Genomic DNA, 20,492 nt, shown 5'->3' on the forward strand with positions numbered 1-20,492 from the left:
ACTTAAAGCCACCGCACCTCTTGCTCCTCTGTGTGCGCATGCGCATCCACCCCCTCCTTTCCTCTCCCCTCCCCGTTGCAAAAACAGCACCTGCATTCTGGCATTCATGGTGACACTGTGAGTACATACGAAGGCTTTACTTGCTATTTTGTGTATTTTTATGCATTTTTTGCCACAACAAGAGAAGTTTTAGATTAAAATGTAGATCGGATGGTTGTTGTCCATTTTTCCAAACGATGCTATGGTGCAGACGCAGCATCCAAAGCCAGGCTCGTTCACTTGTATTTGCATGCAACGGTGCGTGAACGTTTTTAATGCAAATGCCAGCGTTTTAAATGCAAATTTACTCCTTTTATTTGGAAACGTGCATGTTAATGAGGACTATGCTGGCTGCCATCGCGCAAGAGGCAGATGGATGCTGCTTGTCGCCAGGCTGAGTGAGGAAGAGGAGGAGGCTGCTCATCACACATTGTGCACATTCATTCACGAAAAAAAGGGAGGAGGGATTGGATGTGCAGATGTGACTAATGTTGGTCCGGTTTGGTTTTTCTTGGCAGTTCGCGGGCTCGCAGCGGCTGGAGATGCGCAAGAGGCAGCAGATGCAGGTGCACCAGGAAGCCGCCGCCAGCGTCCTCCACGCCCGCCACAGGATGGGCAACGCCCCCGGCAACGCCTCCAACGCCTGCTGCTTCTGCTGGTGCTGCTGCTGCAGCTGCTCATGGTAAGGACACGCTGCACATCACAACAGGTAGTACATGTAAATAGTATTTTATGTAGTACTAGATTTAAAACCACATTCAGATGGGAGGAAGCAATTATAGATGTCCACTGTGAATTGAAATGAGTATATTCAATAGTAGACGTCCAATCCCTTTGAAGTGGGAGGGTGGCAGCGAATGAACAACGTTCATTCGCTGCCACCCTCCCACTTCAAAGGGATTGGACGTCTCGAACCGTCAATGGCAGACGATGAGTTAAGAGCAAGTCATGATAGAATTCAAGGGTGTAGGTTTGGTCTCAACATTAGTAGGGACGATATAACAGCATAACCTGCATGTACAATTTTTGATGGGGAAGGGACATTACTAAGACTAAACAGATCGGGTGAGTGGGGGTCAGCCAAGGGCGTAGGTTTGCATAGGGACGGTAGGGACATAACACTACCAACTTTATAAATAAAGTATACATTATAATTGTGAAAGTCATACCATTTACTGATGTTAATTTTATTTATTTTACTAAAATTATCCACGATTGCTTTCATTTGATATAGTAGATTACCACATTTTGATATGTAAAAAAGTTTTTTTATGCAAATATTTTTGTATTTTATTAAAATGTTTCATTTTTATAATAAAATATTTTGAAAATGCCTTAATTTATTCGGAATTAAATATTTTGAGAGTATATTTAGGGCGTAATCAGAAGATTACTCCATTAAAATTTTTTTTAAAAAGTACTGTTTTTTGCAAGTATTTTTGTAATTTTTTCAAAATGTTTCCTTTTTACAATAAAATATTCAAAAAACATTTACTACAATCTCCCCAATATAAATAATTTAAAAGCAATAATTAGCGAATTATTTAATGCAATATTTAAAATACGTATAATTAACACTATATAATAAACAACGAATAACAAATTAGTAAAAACGCAAAAGTATTTTGGATCACTTATGTTTAAGCAGAATGAGTCAAATCAAAAGTAACTTAATATTTTACTTATTGAAATAATCCATAAAATAAAGTATACATTATAATTGTTAAACTCATAACATTTACTGATGTTAATTTTATTTTATTTAAATAAACCGTGATTGCTTCACTCTATTTCAAAATGGTTTAGATTACCACATTGTAATTAAAAAAAAAAAAAAAAAAAACTTTTCAAAAGGCGAATGTTTTGTATTATTCAAAATGTTTCATTTTTACAGTTAAATATTTTTTAAGAAATGCCTTCGTTTATTTAGAATTTAATAATTTATTTAAATTTCTTTAGAACTGATTTCATAGATTACATTTTAACTTTTTATGCAAATATTTTTGTATTTTATTCAAAATGTTTTTTTTTTACAACAAAATATTAAAAAAAAAAAAAAACTTTTAGAATAGCATTTTTCTACAATTTCCCCAACAAAAATAATTTAAAATTCTAAAAAAAAAAAGGGGGTAAATATTCTCAGTATTGCCTTACTAGGTCAAACAAAAGAAATCAATCCACGTGTTTCGACTTTTGGCTGAACGTGTTTTCGAAGCACACGCCGCTTACGTCCTTTAGGGAGGTCAGAGTAACTCTTTTCGCCCCTCAGGTGTGTCTTAATTGTTGGCGCGTTCCCGAGTGGGCCGTTCTGAACCAATTAGACCTGGTGTCAGGTGCTGGGTACATTTTAATTACATGTCTTCGAGCTATTTACACCGCGTTCCCACTGGAACATTCCCAAGTCTTATCTTCTAATAATATCACACTTTTCCTTTAAATGGTACTCAGCTATAAGCTTATCACGGTAATATTGAACAAAATTGATTGGCTGGCATTGACTTGGATAATTATGGCCTTAGCGCAGGGGCGTAGCTTTAAATAGGGACATAAGATGACCAAATTTTCAGGATACTCAAATTGTCCCCACCATCTTTTAAGCAACCTTATTTGCATTATATAACGAATTCAGTAATACATTAATATTTACAGTGGGGCAAATAAGTATTTGGTCAACCATCAATTGTGCAAGTTCTCCTTCTTGAAAAGTTTAGAGAGGCCTGTAATTGTCAACATGGGTAAACCTCAACCATGAGAGACAAAATGTGGAAACCCCCCCCCCCAGAAAATCACATTGTTTGATTTTTAAAGAATTTATTTCCAAATTAGAGTGGAAAATAAGTATTTGGTCACCTACAAACAAGCAAGATTTCTGGCTGTCAAAGATGTCTAACTTCTTCTAACGAGGCTCCACTCGTTACCTGTATTAATGGCACCTGTTTTAACTCATTATCGGTATAAAAGACACCTGTCCACAAGCTCAGTCAGTCACACTCCAAACTCCACTATTGCCAAGACCAAAGAGCTGTCGAAGGACACCAGAGAAAAAATTGTAGACCTGCACCAGGCTGGGAAGACTGAATCTGCAATAGGTAAAACGCTTGGTGTAAAGAAATAAACAGTGGGAACAATTATTAGAAAATGGAAGACATACAAGAACAGTGAGCAAAAATCCCAGAACCACACGGGGGGACCTAGTGAATGACCTACAGAGAGCTGGGACCACAGTAACAAAGGCTACTATCAGTAACACAATGCGCCGCCAGGGACTCAAATCCTGCACTGCCATACGTATCCCCCTGCTGAAGAAAGTACACGTCCAGGCCTGTCTGCGGTTCGCTAGAGAGCATTTGGATGATCCAGAAGAGGACTGGGAGAATGTGTTATGGTCAGATGAAACCAAAATAGAACTTTTTTGGGGAGAAACACAGGTTCTTGTGTTTGGAGGAGAAAGAATACTGAATTGCATCCGAAGAACACCATACCCACTGTGAAGCATGGGGGTGGAAACATCATGCTTTGGTTCTGTTTTTCTGCAAAGGGACCGTGATGACCGATCTGTGTAAAAGAAAGAATGAATAGGGCCATGTATCGAGAGATTTTGAGTGAAAATCTCCTTCCATCAGCAAGGGCATTGAAGATGAGACGTGGCTGGGTCTTTCAGCATGACAATGATCCCAAACACACAGCCAGGGCAACAAAGAAGTGGCTTCGATGAACTTTTGGTATTGACCAAATACTTATTTTCCACCATGATTTGCAAATAAATTCTTTAAAAATCAAACAATGTGATTTTGTGTTTTTTTTTTTCCACATTCTGTCTCTCATGGTTGAGGTTTACCCATGTTGACAATTACAGGCCTCTCTAATATTTTCAAGTGGGAGAACTTGCACAATTAGTGGTTGACTAAATACTTATTTGCCCCACTGTATATAATAATATAGTAAAAACGTAGATTGTCTTCCCATATGTTGCATGGATAGAATACGTCCTACCATTGTTAAGTGAACTATTTTCATTATGTTCAGACTTACATTTACCCCTTTTCACTTGCTGAATGTGCTGGTCCATTTTTTGCCCCTCAAACGCACGTTTGATTGGCTGATGACTTGACCCCTCCACTCCCGCCACACTGACGCACACGCATAGGCGGATCTACTATTCAGACGAAGTAGGCGATCGCCTTAGGCCCCCAACCAGTAGGGGGCCCCAAACCAGCTGCCCTTGCCCCAATGAGCAAGAGCTTGGGCCACCGGAGCCATCAGCACCCCCAACTATTCGTCATGTATAATTATGTCAGCATACCAAACAAACAAATAACAAAACAAAAAAGAGAGCCATTTGAATGCAGCATTTATATTATCTCTCCCACACACACGCACTACAATGGACTGTTCCACAATGACGGACTGAGTATCAGTCGCTTAGCTTCATTTAGCACCGTTTAGCTTTGCTTAGCTCTGTTTAGCATCGCTTAGCTCTGCATTAGCTTCACTTAGCTCTCCCGTGTTTTTCACGCCAAATTTTAAAAAATGAACAGCGTCAAAGGGGGTTTGTGTTCACACCGATTAGCCACTCCCAACTGGACGTCTACAAGTTAAACAAATGACCCGATCATTGTCACTGGCACTGAAAGAGTTAACTGCCTTGCAGTTTAACCGTTAGAGGCGAGGACGAGACAATCCAGAGGTCAGCGTGCGATCGCAGGACAGACGCCGCCAACAACTGTGAAGAAACGTAAGAACCGCTGGATGAATACGAATGATCTAATCCGAGTTTTAGCTAATCCGATTTTTCTCTAATCTCAATTTCCCCAAAAGACCTAAACCCACATTGGAAGACGCTCGGTCCTGGACGTCGTCATTCGAGAAGGTGATGAAAAGCGCGGCGGGGCGCGGTTGCTTCCGCCAATTCCTGCGCACCGAGTTCAGTGAGGAGAACATGATGTTCTGGCTGGCTTGCGAGGAACTCAAGAAGGAGACCAACAAGACAGTGGTGGAGGAGAAAGTGCGGCAAATATACGAGGATTTTATCTCCATCCTCTCCCCGAAGGAGGTAAAGAAAGACTGATTTTTCATTCAGGTATGCATGCTAGCTCCAAAGAAGTTACGGATTATGTTTTTACGTTCTGGACCAAAACATTAGCCACTACGATGTTACGAACTATGACATTCTGGACTTTCATGTTGCTAACTACGACATTAAGGACTAGGTCGTCATGGGCTACAACATTCTGAACTACAGTGTTAAATACATTTTATTATTATACCGTTATTGACTACAATGGTCTAGATATTACCATTTACGATACTGTGAATTACAAATTTCTGGATTACGACATTATGGACTTCAACATTATCGGCAACAATGAAAAAAACTACGATATTCTAAATTATGACGTTATGAACTCCCACAACTAAAACGTTACCGACAACAATATATTGTGAACGACAACTTTCTAGAGTACAACGTTCTGGACTCCAACATTATCGACAGTGAAGTAAAAAACTACGACATTCTTTACTATTTCGAACAACGATGTTTTGAACTCTGTGGACTAAAATGTTACTGACTATGATATATTTTGAACTATGACGTTATGAACTACAACATTATGATTTTTCAGGACGAAAACATTACCGACTATGATATATTGTGAACGACGACTTTTTGGAGTACGACATTCTGGACTTCAGCATTATCAACAACAATGTTATAAACTTCGACATTCTGAACTACGACGTTGCGAACAATGACGTTAGGAAATTTCACGACTAAAACATTACCGACTACAATATATAATGAACTACAACTTTCTGGACTATGACGTTCTGGACTCCTACATTTTCGACAGTGACGCCAAAACTACGACATTCTGGACTGTGACATCTCGAACTACGACGTTATGAACTCTCGGGACTAAAATGTTACCGACTACGATATATTGTGAACTATGACGTTCTGGACTATGAAATAGTGGACTACACTGTTCTGGACTAAAAAGTTACCGACTACGACATTACATACTATGACATTCTGCACTATGTTATAAATATTAATGTTACTAACTACAACTTTATGGCATTCTGAACTACGCAATTAAGGACTGTGATATTCTGGAATAAAACATTTGCAACTACGATGTTGTGAACTACCACGTTATAACGTTTTGAACCAGGCCATTACAGACTGTGTCATTTTTGGCTAAAAGATTACTGATTATGATGTTGTAAACTATGACTTTCTGTATTACGACACTCTGGACTAAAACTTTACCGACTACAACGTTACGAACGACTACATTCTGGAGTATGACTAAAACGTTACAGACCACGATATTGCTAACTACGATGTTCTTGAATACAAAATTTTGGACAACAACGTACTGGACTAAAACACTATCAACTACACCCTGCAATATGATATTACAAATATTAATGTTACAAACTAAGATGTTATAGACTACAGCAATCTGAACTATGCTGTTTCGTACTGTGACATTCCAGACTAAAACAATAGTGATTACAATGTTGTGATCTATTACTTTCTGGATTACGACGTTTTGGACAAGAAACTTTGACTACATTACAAACTACGACATTGTGGACTATGCCTTACAGTTCTTAAGTACACCTCTAGGTGCTACTTGGACACATCATCAGTAATGAACCGGAGGTCAAAGGGTGTTCCAGGTCTTTGATCATCAGACACCCTTGTGCCAACGACCCAGCCGGGGGTGATCAGCCCTGAACTTGTGTTCAATTGGCCTGCTACTTCAAGGATCCCATCTCCAGATCCAGAGTCATCTTGAGGCTTTTTCTGCAGCCTCGGAGATTGATTTGATGGCTTTTCGGCACAGTTGCCCTTTCACTCCAAGGAGTTTCAGGGTTCGAGATAGTGACTGACCAGCAAAACCCTGACACCCAACCTCAACTGGTTGGCAGCAGGCTTTCCAGTCATTGCTCCGGCACTCGGTTACCAACTCCGCATATTTGGCCTTCTTACGTTCATTGGCCTCTTCCAATTTGTCTTCCCAAGGGACAGTAAACTTGAACAGGACCATTTGCTTTTTCGACTCTGATGTTAGCACCATGTCTGGGTGGATTAAAGTGGCCAAGATGTTCTCTGGGAACTTGAGCTCCCTAGGTCGACTTGGAGTTTCCAGTTCTGTTTGGTGGTGAGAAGCGCCCCAGAGGTATTTGGCTGATGTTGCTCCTTTTCCCCAGCTTTGATGAAGTGATGGACTGCTTGGGAGTGTTCTGGTACCTGCAGTTTGTAATAGCTGTGCCGAGTGTATCGGCCAAGGCCCTGAGAACCTGGTCGTGACGCCAGTTGTACCGCCCTTCCCCAAGGCCTTTGGGCAGCAGCTGAGGATGTGCTCTAGGGTGGCTCTTTTCTGGCACAGCAAGCATTCTGCAGTGTTTGCTAATCCCCAGCGCTGCAAGTTAGTTGGGCTTGAGAGAACATCGTACACTGATTGGATGAGGAAATTGATGTGCTGTGGTTCAAGCCTCCTGAGCTCTGGTCAGGGGATTTTTCCCTGTTCGGCATGCTCCCACCTCATCCAGGCGCCTTGTTGATACATAGCTACCATTTCAACCCACCGATCCTCCTCCAACTCTGCTCTGATCACATCCTGTACCATCTGACGTTTTTCTTTTCCTGTGGCTTTGTCCTAGCGGGGCTTGGGCTAGCTGCCAAGCCCTGCCCGGCCGACAGCCCTATTGCCCACCAAGATGTTGTGTTGCAGTCGTGCCTCTCCTCTGTCCACGCCTTCCTGCGTCTTCCACTTCCTCTCTCCTTCCCACGATTCCTGCTGTGGTGACTTTTTTGTCGGCGGAGTCCCGGTACATCATCAACTCCCTGGCACGTGTAACTCTAAATTCCTCAGACAGGCCACTGATTGGGAGCTGCAGCATGGTGGAATGGCATACAGAGCGATGCTGCTGAGGGATCAAGTGAACCCAAGCCACCTGCGGAGAAAGCGGCCAATGGTCCTTTCCAATGTCCCCACCGTTGACATGGGCACCTCGTACACAAGAAGAGGGCAAAGTCTTGGTAGGACTCCAAAAAACTATGATGTTACGAAGTTCTGAGCTCCACCATTACTGACATAAAATGTTACCGGCTAGAATGTTGTGAACTACAAGGTTCTGGACTACGACATCCTGGACGTTACGAGTTACAGTGGGGCAAATAAGTATTTAGTCAACAAACTAATTGTGCAAGTTCTCCCACTTGAAAATATTAGAGAGGCCTGTAATTGTCAACATGGGTAAACCTCAACCATGAGAGACAGAATGTGAAAAAAAAAAACAAAATCAGATTGTTTGATTTTTAAAGAATTTATTTGCAAATCATGGTGGAAAAGAAGTATTTGGTCAAAACCAAAAGTTCATCTCAATACTTTGTTATGTACCCTTTGTTGGCAAGAACGGAGGCCAAACGTTTTCTGTGACTCTTCACAAGCTTTTCACACACTGTTGCTGGTATTTTGGCCCATTCCTCCATGCAGATCTCCTCTAGAGCAGTGATGTTTTGGGGCTCTCGTTGGCAACACGGACTTTCAACTCCCTCCACAGATTTTCTATGGGGCTGAGATCTGGAGACTGGTTAGGCCACTCCAGGACCTTGAAATGCTTCTTACGAAGCCACTCCTTTGTTGCCCTGGCTGTGTGTTTGGGATCATTGTCATGCTAAAAGACCCAGCCACGTCTCATCTTCAATGCTTTTGCTGTTGGAAGGACATTTTCACTCAAAATCTCTCGATCCATGGCCTCATTCATTCTTTCCTTTTCACAGATCAGTTGTCCTGGTCCCTTTGCAGAAAAACAGCCCCAAAGCATGATGTTTCCACCCCCATGCTTCACAGTGGGTATGGTGTTCTTCCGATGCAATTCAGTACAATTTCTCCTCCAAAGACGAGAACCTGTGTTTCTACCAAAAAGTTCTATTTTGGTTTCATCTGACCATAACACATTCTCCCAGTCCTCTTCTGGATCATCCAAATGCTCTCTAGCGAACTGCAGACGGGCTTGGATGTGTACTTTCTTCAGCAGGGGGACACGTCTGGCAGTGCAGGATTTGAGTGCCTGGCGGCGCATTGTGTTACTGATAGTAGCCTTTGTTACTGTGGTCCCAGCTCTCTGTAGGTCATTCACTAGGTCCCCCCGTGTGGTTCTGGGATTTTTGCTCACTGTTCTTGTATGTCTTCCATTTTCTAATAATTGTTCCCACAGTTTATTTCTTTACACCAAGCGTTTTACCTATTGCAGATTCAGTCTTCCCAGCCTGGTGCAGGTCTACAATTTTGTCTCTGGTGTCCTTCGACAGCTCTTTGGTCTTGGCAATAGTGGAGTTTGGAGTGTGACTGACTGAGCTTGTGGACAGGTGTCTTTTATACCGATAATGAGTTAAAACAGGTGCCATTAATACAGGTAACGAGTGGAGCCTCGTTAGACCTCGTTAGAAGTTAGACCTCTTTGACAGCCAGAAATCTTGCTTGTTTGTAGGTGACCAAATACTTATTTTCCACTCTAATTTGGAAATAAATTCTTTAAAAATCAAACAATGTGATTTTCTGGTTTATTTTTCCACATTCTGTCTGTCATGGCTGAGGTTTACCCATGTTGACAATTACAGGCCTCTCTAATCTTTTCAAGTAGGAGAACTTGCACAATTGGTGGTTGACTAAATACTTATTTGCCCCATTGTATGTCGCTCTGTACAACGACAACTATGCCATTATGTACTACGACTTTCTGTACTATTATTTAGGGACTACAACTATGTTGTGGACACTGAAGCAACAGATGACGACTACAGCTATGACAGAAACAGACGTTACGTAGTAAGAAGTTTCGTACGCTGAAGCTTCAGATGATGTTACTAACGATTATTTCTGCTAATTGCAGGTTAGCCTGGATTCCCGCGTGCGCGACGTGATCAACCGCAACATGCTGGATCCCACCTCGCACACCTTCGACGACGCCCAGCAACAGATCTACACTCTGATGCAGAGAGACTCGTACCCTCGCTACATCAACTCCGCCGCCTACACGGATCTGCTCAAGAGCCTGGAAGAACCACCGCCGACGCAGAAGCCATAGAGGACTCACGATTAGCTTTAAAAAACAAAAGAAAAGCAAAGCCGCATGCGTCCCAAGCTGAAGGGTTTCCGGTCGTACGTCCCGAATCGCACGGTTAGCCCGGAAATGTCTATTTTTCTACACTCCCTTGCGCTTGACGTTGCACTTTTCTACCTTGTTTCCAGGAGGGTCCGGCACATCCACTGCATTTCGCTATGTTTTAGGTCAGTCGTGAGCCTTAAAAACATAGCAACTTTTCATTTGACACCAATTTAGAGGATGGAAAGTGCCTTTGGGATCTTCTACACAAGGGCGCATTTCGACAACATTCGGACATGTGCCACATTCGACTTTGGTGCTTTTCAGCTACTCTCCAGCTTTCAAACCTGGAAATAAGAATTACTGTATACAGATAATAATATATACATATATATATATCTAGTCGATGCATTTCGATACTGTGATTTTCGATGAGAAGAGACGTGAAAACATGGCCGGCGCTGTAGTTCTAGTTGCGTATCAGGGCCAAACGTTTGTGTGAAAGCAGTCAAATAAAAGCACAATCATGTTGTTTGGATTGTGGTGTCATTTAATGAGACAATTTTTGCAAAGTTTTTTTATAATTACTTTTGCCTAAAATATAATTTAACCCTCCCATTACATTGGTTGCTAAAATCAATTTTGACCAGGTTGTGGTATTAATTTTTTAATACTCCAAGTGTCCAAAACCCATCAAATTTAAAACATTGATTATCTGCATTACCATTTGAATCTACTGTATTATAGTGACATTTTGACTTGTATTTTTTTTAACTAAAAAAATACATGCTAATTTTTTAAAAACTGTAAATTGGGTCAATTTGCCTGGGAAAGTGTTTAATGACCCAAAACAAAATATCATCAATAATTTAAACTCTTTCACTCACCATTTCAATCAATATTGATGTTAAATGATGACGTTATTTCATTTTTTTTCAATGCATCAAAACTTGTCACTTTAACCAGAAAAAACAGGAGGGTTTCAATCCTAAAAATGACATTCACCATTTTTAACACATTAGCTGCCATTGACCTTGATAGATGTCCAAATCCATTTGAACAAGGGTGGGCTTCATTCAGTCAGCCAAGGGCGTATGTTTGCACAGGTAATGAAATAACACTCCCAACTTTTAAGGATGCTCAAATTGTCTTCATCAACTTTTAAGCAACCTTATTTGCATTATACGTATGACTTCAGTTATATAGGTCATTTAGATTGTCGTTCCATATGTCGTAAAGAACGAATAGACCCTACTATTATTATTATTATTTTCATTATGTTCAGACTTACATTTATCCCTATTCAGCTGTTCATGTGTCGGTCCATTTTTTCCCCCCTCAAACGCCTCCTCCGCCCCCTTCGAAGAGGAGGGATTTTTTTGGGGGGGGGGGGGGGGCAGCAGCAGCCACTGTTATTTAAAAAGACATCAATGTTGTGAATGTGGGAAACACCACTAATTTTGGTACTGAAAGTCTGGCAATTACCAGACCTAACATTACATTAAACCAGACATGTCCAAAGTCCGGCCTGGGGGCCAAATGCGGCCTTTGGTCAAATTTCATCCAGCCCCCAGCCTCTGTCATAAAATCAATACCGTCTGGCCCACACACACTTAATAAATTGGTCAGCAGTACAGCAACCAGCATATGAAGTAGCTGACACACTAAACGCTGCTCCTCATTTACCCACTAAAAGGCAGTAGCACTCTAAGCAACACTGTGACCCTTTACTTCCAATTTTCTAAAATAGCGACAATCAACAAAAAAAGACTGCGACGGCCGACACTTCAAGGATAGATGGAAATTGGACTATTTCTTCACTGAAATACGCAGCAACTGTATGTCTCATTTGCAAAGAGACAGTCACTGTTTTTAAAGAGTTCAAAATGTGAGGCGATATTACCAAACGAGACACGCTGCCATGTACGACCAGATTACAGGGAAGATACGCAGCGAGAAATTGAAGCAACTTAAAGCTAGTTCAATTTCACAGCAGCAGTATTTTGCAGGAGCCTGAGACTCGAAAGAGAACGCCAAAAAGGCTAATGGCGAGATTGAAATCATTAATTAAAAAATATATATAATATATGTGACACACAGAATGGGTTGCTAAAATTTGGTTAAATATATTGTTCTACGTAAAGGGCGTCAGCCAAGGTCGGCCCCCCACATTTTTGCCACACCAAATCTGGCCCCCTTTGCAAAAAGTTTGGACACCCCTGCATTAAACTGTGTGAACTTGCTAACCTGCAAAACTTGAATAGGAAGGTGCTTAAAGAGAACTGTCCCTGTTTTTGTTTTCTACTGTTAACGTTAATTCAACCATGCATTAAGTGGATATATTCATAAATAAAAATGCATTTATTTTCTATATCATTTAATATTTTGATTTGCAGCCATTGCAGACATTTTTAACCCCTACCCCCACAAAAAATTGTAAATTTCCTTTATATGAACCAAGGAGTAATTCCCCCATTTGGAAAAAATGACTCTCTCCAATGAAAATAACAAATTTTTTTCATTTTTACACAGGAAAGGCATCAGCATATTCGTGAGAAATGTAGCCCTGACCCCCATTCACCCAATCTGTTTGGTCTTAAAAATGCCCCGTCCCCAGCAAAAAGTGTACATGCAGGTTATGCTGTTATAGTGTCCCTACCAATGTTGAGACCAAACCTACGCCCGTGTAGTCAGTTCTCCCAGGATTTGGACGTCTATTACCATCAATGGCAGCCAATGAGTAAGCCAGCTAGTAAGCAGTTTTTGCGTCCACTAATTTAAAAAAAAAAAAAAAACACTTAATAGGCCATTTATTGTGCGTTAAAATACAGCCCTAGTTACTCCGTTATAGGAAATGGCTTCTTAGCATTGCAACAAGCAACTAACGTCACGCTAAGGTAACGCCGCTGCGGGACGGGACTGGACGAGCCTCACGTGCAGCAGTCCCGCACATCGCTGAAAAAAAAACGGCGCATCGGTGGAGGCGTGTTTTTTTCTCGTCAAGTGTCCTCAGAGCAGATTCCGGTGGGATCGTGTGTTCATTCATCGCTAACGGCGGGTAGATGCTTCTCGATGAAACGTTTGATGTCCACCATTTCCTGGAAACAAGTGATGTTAAAATTGAAAAAAGTGGCTAAAAAATTACCTTTTACGGTACCTCCGGGCAGGCGCTGTGCGGCAGGCCCGAGTAGGACTTGAAGGTGACATTATCGGGGGCCAAAAGGGTCTTCAGTTTTTCAGCGGTGCGACTGCCGAAGGACAATGGGACCAAAGGGTCGGCGTCACCGTGACATTGCAGTACCGGTACATCCTTGTTGACTCCGATAGCCGACGCCTGTATTAAAACAAGTATAACGGATAAACTAGAGGAGCACTCAGAGTTTCTATTACAGATAACAAAATACGGGGGTGGCAAAACTGCTCCAAAAAATCTCTTGCACCCATATTCCAAACCCAACAGGAAATGGGGTATTTTGGACTGAATGTGAAATTTACATCGATTTACCGGGGCATATTTGAGACATTGGTGCCAGGGAGTTACTTGGATCCTCCTCAAAATTGGTGAGTCTGTTCATGGGACATATGAGATCTAAAAAGTTTTCAAAATTGTGAGTTTCCATTCATAGGCCTGACATGAGTGGGATGCCAAAATCGGCCTTTTTTTTTTGTTTTTTTTTTTGGGCAAAACGCCAAATTCAGTATATGACTAATATAACTCCCTGATCCAAGGTTCAATCTTTTTCATATCTGGTATGTATGTGAGGTATCCCAGCCTGAACACGACTGTGTTGGAATATTACCCATTAAGCCTGGCACCCCCTGCTGAGAACAGGAAACCAACTTTTTACTAGACAGGGTCCTCCTCCAAGAGAAAAAAAATAAATTTACCTCAAACCTGCATCGAAGGAGCCTTAAGACACGTGTTCAGGTGCCTGATGAAAAATAATGAGGTTTTGTTGAAGCAGATGAGTCCAAACACGAAAGTGAAAATGACCGAAGCCATTTTGCCTCACCACAAATTTTGAACAGGCGTAACATGGCAGATACAAAATATATATCTGGGCCAAATTGCTCGTGCTTGATGCAAGTCGTACCCTGAAGGGTCCTGTAGGGCTCATTTGTATCAACCCTGCAGCGCCAACTAATGGCAAAAGAAAGTAACTCATTTTACATTCTTACTTTACTGACCTTTTGTAATACTACATTTTAAGGCCCATGTCCACGTCTCTGTCTGTTTCCATGATGACCCTTTGTTCGCCATTAAGAGGAAGTAGATCTCTTCGGGGACTCAGGCAGCTTATAGAGCTACGAAATTTGTCACAGTTGGTCGAATCGGTCCAATTACAAGACTCATTTTGGCTTTGAATAATGGTGTGGCTGCACAGCTTAGTAGCACCTCCTTTTATTTGTAGGAGCCTCTTCAATTGGGGGATTTTCACCTACGTGTGTTAATGTATGTCTCATCACAGGATATACAAAAACATCTCTTTCAACCATGCCTACTATTCAAAAGAGGTCCCACACACACAAAAAAGGCGGGTTTCGAGGGGGACGATCTGCCACCAGCCTGAGCTGTGTGCCGTCCGAGTTAATCCAGACTGCGAGGGCTCATTCAGTCCTGCTTGCAAGCCTAGTTTTATTTGTATTTTTTCCTTCTCTTTTTGTTGTTGTTGTTTTTTTAAACATTTGGTTTTTATTACAAATAACAAAATAGGAAGAAAATAAGTTCCCCTTTTTATTTATAAATATCTTAGGGTAAAAATTAAAACAATAAATGCCTCTTTTTTTTCCCTTAAATTTAAAACACTTAGGGGGGAAAAACATTTAAATAATGCACAATTTTTCTTTTTGTAATGAATCAAATTTAGATACTGTAGATCTGCTTTTGTTATGGAAAATAACAGATTTTGACACAGTTGTAGAAATTATCATTATTTTGGATTTCATACAGCGAAATATGCACTTTAAAATTTTTGTTGCTTGTCTACCTGAGGAAAGGCATTGCGCAGAGGAAGCCAGCAACTAAGGGCGACCACCCCGGCCAGCTTCTGCTGGGTGGTCAGAGCCGTGTACAGCGACAGAGCGCCACCCTGAGGTCAAGCCAAATACAACACATCACTCTTGAGCATTAAAACTCCCAAATGTTAGTACCAGAGCCATGTAGAAGGACAGTTGCAACACCCTGATCTCACCCCGAGTGGTCACGTAGTGCACGGCGGCCTGAATAGTTCGATGGAACTGACAGTGGTAATTGCGACATTTATGGTAAAAATGGATAAAATCATGTATCTAAGTACTTGTTTGATTATCTTATTGGGGTCCGCCCCCATCAAAGCGATATTTGGAACTATTTGAGGCTCCATTACCAAGAAGTAGAATCGTATAATGGATCCCTATAGGAGTGTCGCAACCCTCTTTCTACATTGCTATGGTTAGTACTGTATTACCTGTGAGAATCCACCCAGGATGATTCTATGGGATGGAATACCATTCTTGACTTCCTGGTCTATCATGGCTTTAACTGAGGATCAATCAGAAGTCTGTAAATGTCCAAACGCAAAACTACGACCTCATTTTTAACGAATTGACTCACTGTTGTCTGACGCTCTCTTGATGCCGGCCTCGTCTTCTTCCGCTTCCGGGCTTAAGCCGTAAATGTCAAACCTTAAAAAAAAACATAAATGTGATTTTATGAATGTATACATTTTTATTTTGAAATGCAGACACTTACCAGGAAGGCATGGACATTCGCATATTTAAAGTGACAGGCATGGAAGGACTGTGAATTGGAAATGGAGAAAAAAATTACATTTTGCGTAATACGTATACGTTCTTTTTTTATGAATACTTACGCATGTGGACAGATGTACTTGATGTGTGGTATCCTGATGCCACCAAAGGCTTCTGCCCAGCCATGTCTGGCAAAAAAATCAACAACAAATGAAATGCATTTAGTCAAGTTTAATTAAAAACAAAACTTTTTATGTGTATGACTTCATATTTAAAGTGTGTAATCGATATTGCGGTTAGAATAAAATACAAATAAATACGGTGACCTACCCCGTGTCACCGAGGCCATGCAGGAAAATTACCTGCAAAGGTTTTCAAACGTCAGTTAGCCGAATGCTATGCATAATTGACAGCTGCTTTCTCAGCAAATACACATTTAAATCGAGTTTCATGCTAATTCGATCCAACAAAGGGAGGTGGTGCTACATAGTGACAGTCGGGATTAACGACTCACCGCCGCGGTGGCTTTGCGGGCAGCAGGCACGATGGCAGGTAGAGGCGCCGACATGTTATTACCGCACATACAATAACGGTAAATACCCGTTAAGAAGCTGCTTTACAGCTAAATGTTGTTTTAAAGTGTTTTAAGGAAGAAAGGCAACCGTTGTTAAACGGGTTTTGGGGAAGTTTTGTTTGTTGGGAAACAACAGTACGAGCAGACTACACACTACTCGGTATTAAGAGGCGGTACCGGAAGTCCCGCCTTTCCAGCATTATGATTGGTTATTTTATGGATGGCTCACAAATTCTAGGCGGTGATTGGTTGATTCAACGCCTCCAAAGCAAAATTTCATGATGCAATGCTGTGATTTGAATGTATTTTTTACTCGTTCTAAATTACTTTTGAAATCTGATTATACTTTAATGTACCGACTTTACTTAATTTTTTCCCCTTCTTCTTTGTTGGCTATCCTGAAGGACAAAATACAAAATTAGGGCGGTGCTTGGGTTTTTTGAACGTCAACCTCTCCAGTGAGAACTCACGAAACGTAAAGGAAAAGTTTAAACACGTCAAAATGTCTTTTATTCATTTTTCTTTTATTTTTAGACATTTCAATAATTTCTCCAGTCATTTAATTGTTTGAATGCTTGTTTATATTTTACGCGATTGATTTGCTTCCAAAGTCCCGCCTTTTTGGCTATCTGATTGGCTGTCCTGAAGAGAAGATACAAAACAAAAGCGGTGATTGGTTGCTCCAAAACGCTAACGTCAAATAAAAAAGAGCGACGCGTTTACACCAATTTTTCGATTAAAGATAATTTATTTTTCATACATTAAAAAAAAAAACTATTTAAGACGCGTATTTATTTTTCAAATATGTTATTTGTATTGTTAGTTTAAACGAAGAAAGTCTCGCTGACTGTCGTCACGTGACTCCGGTGCCCTTGTCACATTTGTTAGGACATGTGAACGTCCAAGCATTGACTGCAACAATCATGTCTTTCCCCAACAAAACCGGTGGCAAGGCGCTGGAAGCCTTGCGGAACTTACCGCGCATATCTCTGGGCAACCTACGGCCGGAGCCTGGTGCAACGAAATGGGTAAGGTTCCATTTTAACACTATTAAACGCTGTCTAACTGGCTAGCGAGCTAATGCTAACTGTTGCTACACCATCAACTTCGGCTAGTTAGTTAGCTCGCGAGGCTAATAGTACAGACTGCACTATTTGTAAAGCAACGTAACCCCTTTTCAATACGTTTTATCCTAGGAAAGACGTCGGGGCAGGGGCCAGCACGGTGGTAACCGAAGCGGTCGAGGACACAAGGGCGAGCGACAGCGGGGCAACCGGCCTCGGCTCGGCTTCGAAGGCGGAGCGACCCCTTTCTATCTGCTCATTCCTAAATATGGTTACAATGAAGGACACAGGTATGTTGTAAATTCAGTACACATAACGAGTTATAACAAATTACAATGTCCTTCACATTAACCGAAAGTTTGGGGGTATGATTTATTAACGCATTGGCTGCCATTGACGGTGATAGACGTCCAATCCATTTTGACTTCTATGGGTTAAAGTGGAAAGCTTCGATTTTTCTCCACAAATAGTGGAAATACGAGAAATATTTTGGGCATTATGTCTAATCTACCCGAAACACCTTTCAGCCGGCGCCCTCAGTACCAACCGCTGTCTCTGCGGCGCCTCCAGTACCTCATCGACTTGGGCCGAGTGGATCCGAGTCAACCCATCGACCTGACCCAACTGGTCAACGGACGTGGCGTTACCGTGCAGCCGCTCAAGAGGGATTACGGCGTGCAGCTGGTGGACGAGGTGCATTTCTTTAGAAAAATGTCATGTTTTTTTTATTGTGTTAACGCCTTGACACCAAATTTTTAAAACTGATAGGTGTCCAATCTTCCAAGCGTTCAATTTTGACTGGAGGAGCTGCCAGTACCCTAGTCAAATTAGATTGGACGTCTATCACTGCAAATGGCGGTGAAGCATGACCACTCACTACCAGCCATCCCAGTTGAAATGGAGTTAAATTGCATTCAAATGGATGTCGGTGAATCAGTATAGAAAATACTAATACTAAAAATAAAAAAAATACAGATTTTTAAAGCTTAAAAATAATCAAAGAATGGCAAAGTATCTCTGAAATACTTTTCTTTCAAGACTCAATATAATGGAAAATCCCACCAGCAGATGTCGCCGCACCCTCACAAACTTATATTTTCAGGGCGCTGACTTGTTCTCAGCCAAAGTGAACATAGAGGTCCAGCGAGCGTCTGAGAAGGCCATCGCCGCCATCGAGCGCAACGGCGGCGTCCTAACATGCTCTTTCTACGACCCCATCAGCCTGGGCATCCTCATCAAGCCCGTCCCCTTCTTCCAACGCGGGCAGCCCATCCCCAGACGCACGCTGCCCGGCGAGAACCTGCTGCCCTACTACACGGACCCCGACAACCGCGGCTACCTGGCGCATCCCGACGACGTTGCTCGGTCTCGCCTCGCTTTGGCGCAAAAGTACGGCTACACCCTACCGGACCTTTCCAAAGACCAAATGTACGCCATGCTCGCCGCCCGCAAGGACACGCGGCAGATTTTCTTTGGGCTCGCTCCGGGCTGGGTGGTCAACATGGCTGACAAGAAGATCCTAAAACCCACTGATGACAAACTACTCAAATACTACAACTCCTAGTGGACATTTTTTGTAGTATCGAAATCCATTAATAAATGTCTTGGAATACAAACGCGTGGTCTCCTTTTAAGGGAAAATGGTCCGAGTGGAACAGGTGAGCAGGAAATCAAGAAGAATGAAAACAGGAAACAGATGCCAGTGATGTGTACCACTTACAAGTTTGAAATGAGTCACATGACGCCAGCTGTATCCTGCATCCACACTTCTTGACTTTCTTCTTTGGAATACAATCAACAGCAAACATACTGTACATCCCCAAGTTACACTTCGGCTCACTATTGGGATTGCTTGTACTTATTAGCCATAATGTATATACACATGATAGGCTGCTGCGACAAGTACAATTGAATGCCTAGGAAATAGATTTGATGAATTATTGCTATTATCATTAGAGCTGTCTGATTATACTCTTTAATATCACGATATAGACCCTACCCACGTGACGTCACAACTCCGCTCTCCTGAATGGTACCGCCCAATTGTCCGTCAAAACATAGTGTTAACCTGTTACGGCTACGTACATTCCTCCTATTTACGGCGTGTTTTTCTGCTCCTTAACATTAATAATCAAAATGGTGAAGGCGTGTGTGGCTGTTGGTTGCACTAACAGAGAAGATGGAAGGAGAGACTTGAAGTTTTACCGTATTCCGAGGGATCCAAAGAGGAGAGCGAAATGGACGGCTGCAATTCGACGTGGAAACTGGGCACCAAAAAATCACCACAGACTATGTAGTAGTCATTTTATATCCGGTAAGATGCATTTAAGATATACTTAGAGGGTTTTGGGCTGACAAATAACCACAATTAAGATCATTGCTAGGCTAATCGCCGACAACATACTGTACACGTATGTATGAAGTGAGAGTGCTATCGCTAAACCATATAAACATAAAAAGCCCTAACTGCATTGACAAATGACATGAAATAAATTAGACTTGACAGTGGATGTTAGCGAGAATAAAAGATTTTGAATTGAAAATTTCGTAACTCACCTTTCCAAGCACAAGATAGATTCCTGCCGAATTTTCGTGGACGAGGACCTGTTTCACCCAACCAGCAACGAAGTATTTATAAGCCTCCAAGCTCTTGAAGTTTTTCAAATTTTCGTGAGAATAGGCTGATTTTGTGTGGACAAGATAGTTGTAAATATCAGCGTAGCAGATGTCAGGCAGACAGGGCGAAGACAGTGGGTCGAAAAACATCGATTTGGGCATCAAATATGGATCTGGCGACTGTATAGAACGAAGCTTTTCCACATAACGCCTTTTAAGCAACACATCCAGTGAGTTTACGGCATCCGAAAGCACCGGGTCTTCCATGAAATGCATTTTAAATTCCTCAATCAATTGAAACCAATTCTAATACAGAGACAAAATGACGGACAAGGGGGCGGAAC

The 20,492-nt window shown here is 41.7% G+C and overlaps 3 protein-coding genes across 3 annotated transcripts; 2 read left to right on the forward strand and 1 right to left on the reverse strand.

The window, feature by feature from the left end:
* The first annotated feature begins 62 nt into the window (after nt 1-62).
* LOC130908657 (regulator of G-protein signaling 20) lies at nt 63-11,367 on the forward strand. The gene is made up of 5 exons (XM_057824321.1): nt 63-117; nt 558-721; nt 4,691-4,774; nt 4,858-5,092; nt 9,952-11,367. Exons 2-5 carry the CDS (start codon nt 582-584, stop codon nt 10,144-10,146), a joined length of 654 nt encoding a protein of 217 aa, XP_057680304.1. The 5' UTR covers nt 63-117; nt 558-581; the 3' UTR covers nt 10,147-11,367.
* Nucleotides 10,324-16,646, reverse strand: lypla1 (lysophospholipase 1). The gene is made up of 9 exons (XM_057824319.1): nt 16,409-16,646; nt 16,225-16,256; nt 16,017-16,082; nt 15,896-15,943; nt 15,758-15,828; nt 15,612-15,685; nt 15,153-15,254; nt 13,322-13,498; nt 10,324-13,262 (listed from the first exon to the last, which is right to left on the reverse strand). The coding sequence occupies exons 1-9, from the start codon at nt 16,475-16,477 to the stop codon at nt 13,203-13,205; spliced, it is 699 nt and encodes a 232-aa protein (XP_057680302.1). The 5' UTR covers nt 16,478-16,646; the 3' UTR covers nt 10,324-13,202.
* Nucleotides 16,647-17,224: 578 nt separating this feature from the next.
* On the forward strand, nt 17,225-19,147 carry mrpl15 (mitochondrial ribosomal protein L15). The gene is made up of 4 exons (XM_057824623.1): nt 17,225-17,496; nt 17,665-17,822; nt 18,060-18,225; nt 18,635-19,147. Exons 1-4 carry the CDS (start codon nt 17,392-17,394, stop codon nt 19,094-19,096), a joined length of 891 nt encoding a protein of 296 aa, XP_057680606.1. The 5' UTR covers nt 17,225-17,391; the 3' UTR covers nt 19,097-19,147.
* The last annotated feature ends 1,345 nt before the right edge of the window (nt 19,148-20,492 follow it).

Source organism: Corythoichthys intestinalis, chromosome 20 (genome assembly GCF_030265065.1).
Source record: "Corythoichthys intestinalis isolate RoL2023-P3 chromosome 20, ASM3026506v1, whole genome shotgun sequence".
Lineage (NCBI taxonomy): Eukaryota > Metazoa > Chordata > Actinopteri > Syngnathiformes > Syngnathidae > Corythoichthys > Corythoichthys intestinalis.

What these genes read in the sequence shown, in the direction of transcription:
- LOC130908657 (XM_057824321.1), top strand. Translation starts at nt 582, where the DNA reads ATGCGCAAGAGGCAGCAGATGCAGGTGCACCAGGAAGCCGCCGCCAGC. An exon ending in TGCTGCTGCAGCTGCTCATG is followed by an intron (nt 722 to 4,690) that starts GTAAGGACACGC and finishes ACTGCCTTGCAG; the next exon opens with TTTAACCGTTAGAGGCGAGG. An exon ending in CCATCCTCTCCCCGAAGGAG is followed by an intron (nt 5,093 to 9,951) that starts GTAAAGAAAGAC and finishes TGCTAATTGCAG; the next exon opens with GTTAGCCTGGATTCCCGCGT.
- lypla1 (XM_057824319.1), bottom strand. Translation starts at nt 16,477, where the DNA reads ATGTGCGGTAATAACATGTCGGCGCCTCTACCTGCCATCGTGCCTGCT. An exon ending in CAAGAGAGCGTCAGACAACA is followed by an intron (nt 15,686 to 15,757) that starts GTGAGTCAATTC and finishes ATTGATCCTCAG; the next exon opens with TTAAAGCCATGATAGACCAG. An exon ending in CGCACAGCGCCTGCCCGGAG is followed by an intron (nt 13,263 to 13,321) that starts GTACCGTAAAAG and finishes ACTTGTTTCCAG; the next exon opens with GAAATGGTGGACATCAAACG.
- mrpl15 (XM_057824623.1), top strand. Translation starts at nt 17,392, where the DNA reads ATGTCTTTCCCCAACAAAACCGGTGGCAAGGCGCTGGAAGCCTTGCGG. An exon ending in AGCCTGGTGCAACGAAATGG is followed by an intron (nt 17,497 to 17,664) that starts GTAAGGTTCCAT and finishes GTTTTATCCTAG; the next exon opens with GAAAGACGTCGGGGCAGGGG. An exon ending in GGTTACAATGAAGGACACAG is followed by an intron (nt 17,823 to 18,059) that starts GTATGTTGTAAA and finishes AACACCTTTCAG; the next exon opens with CCGGCGCCCTCAGTACCAAC.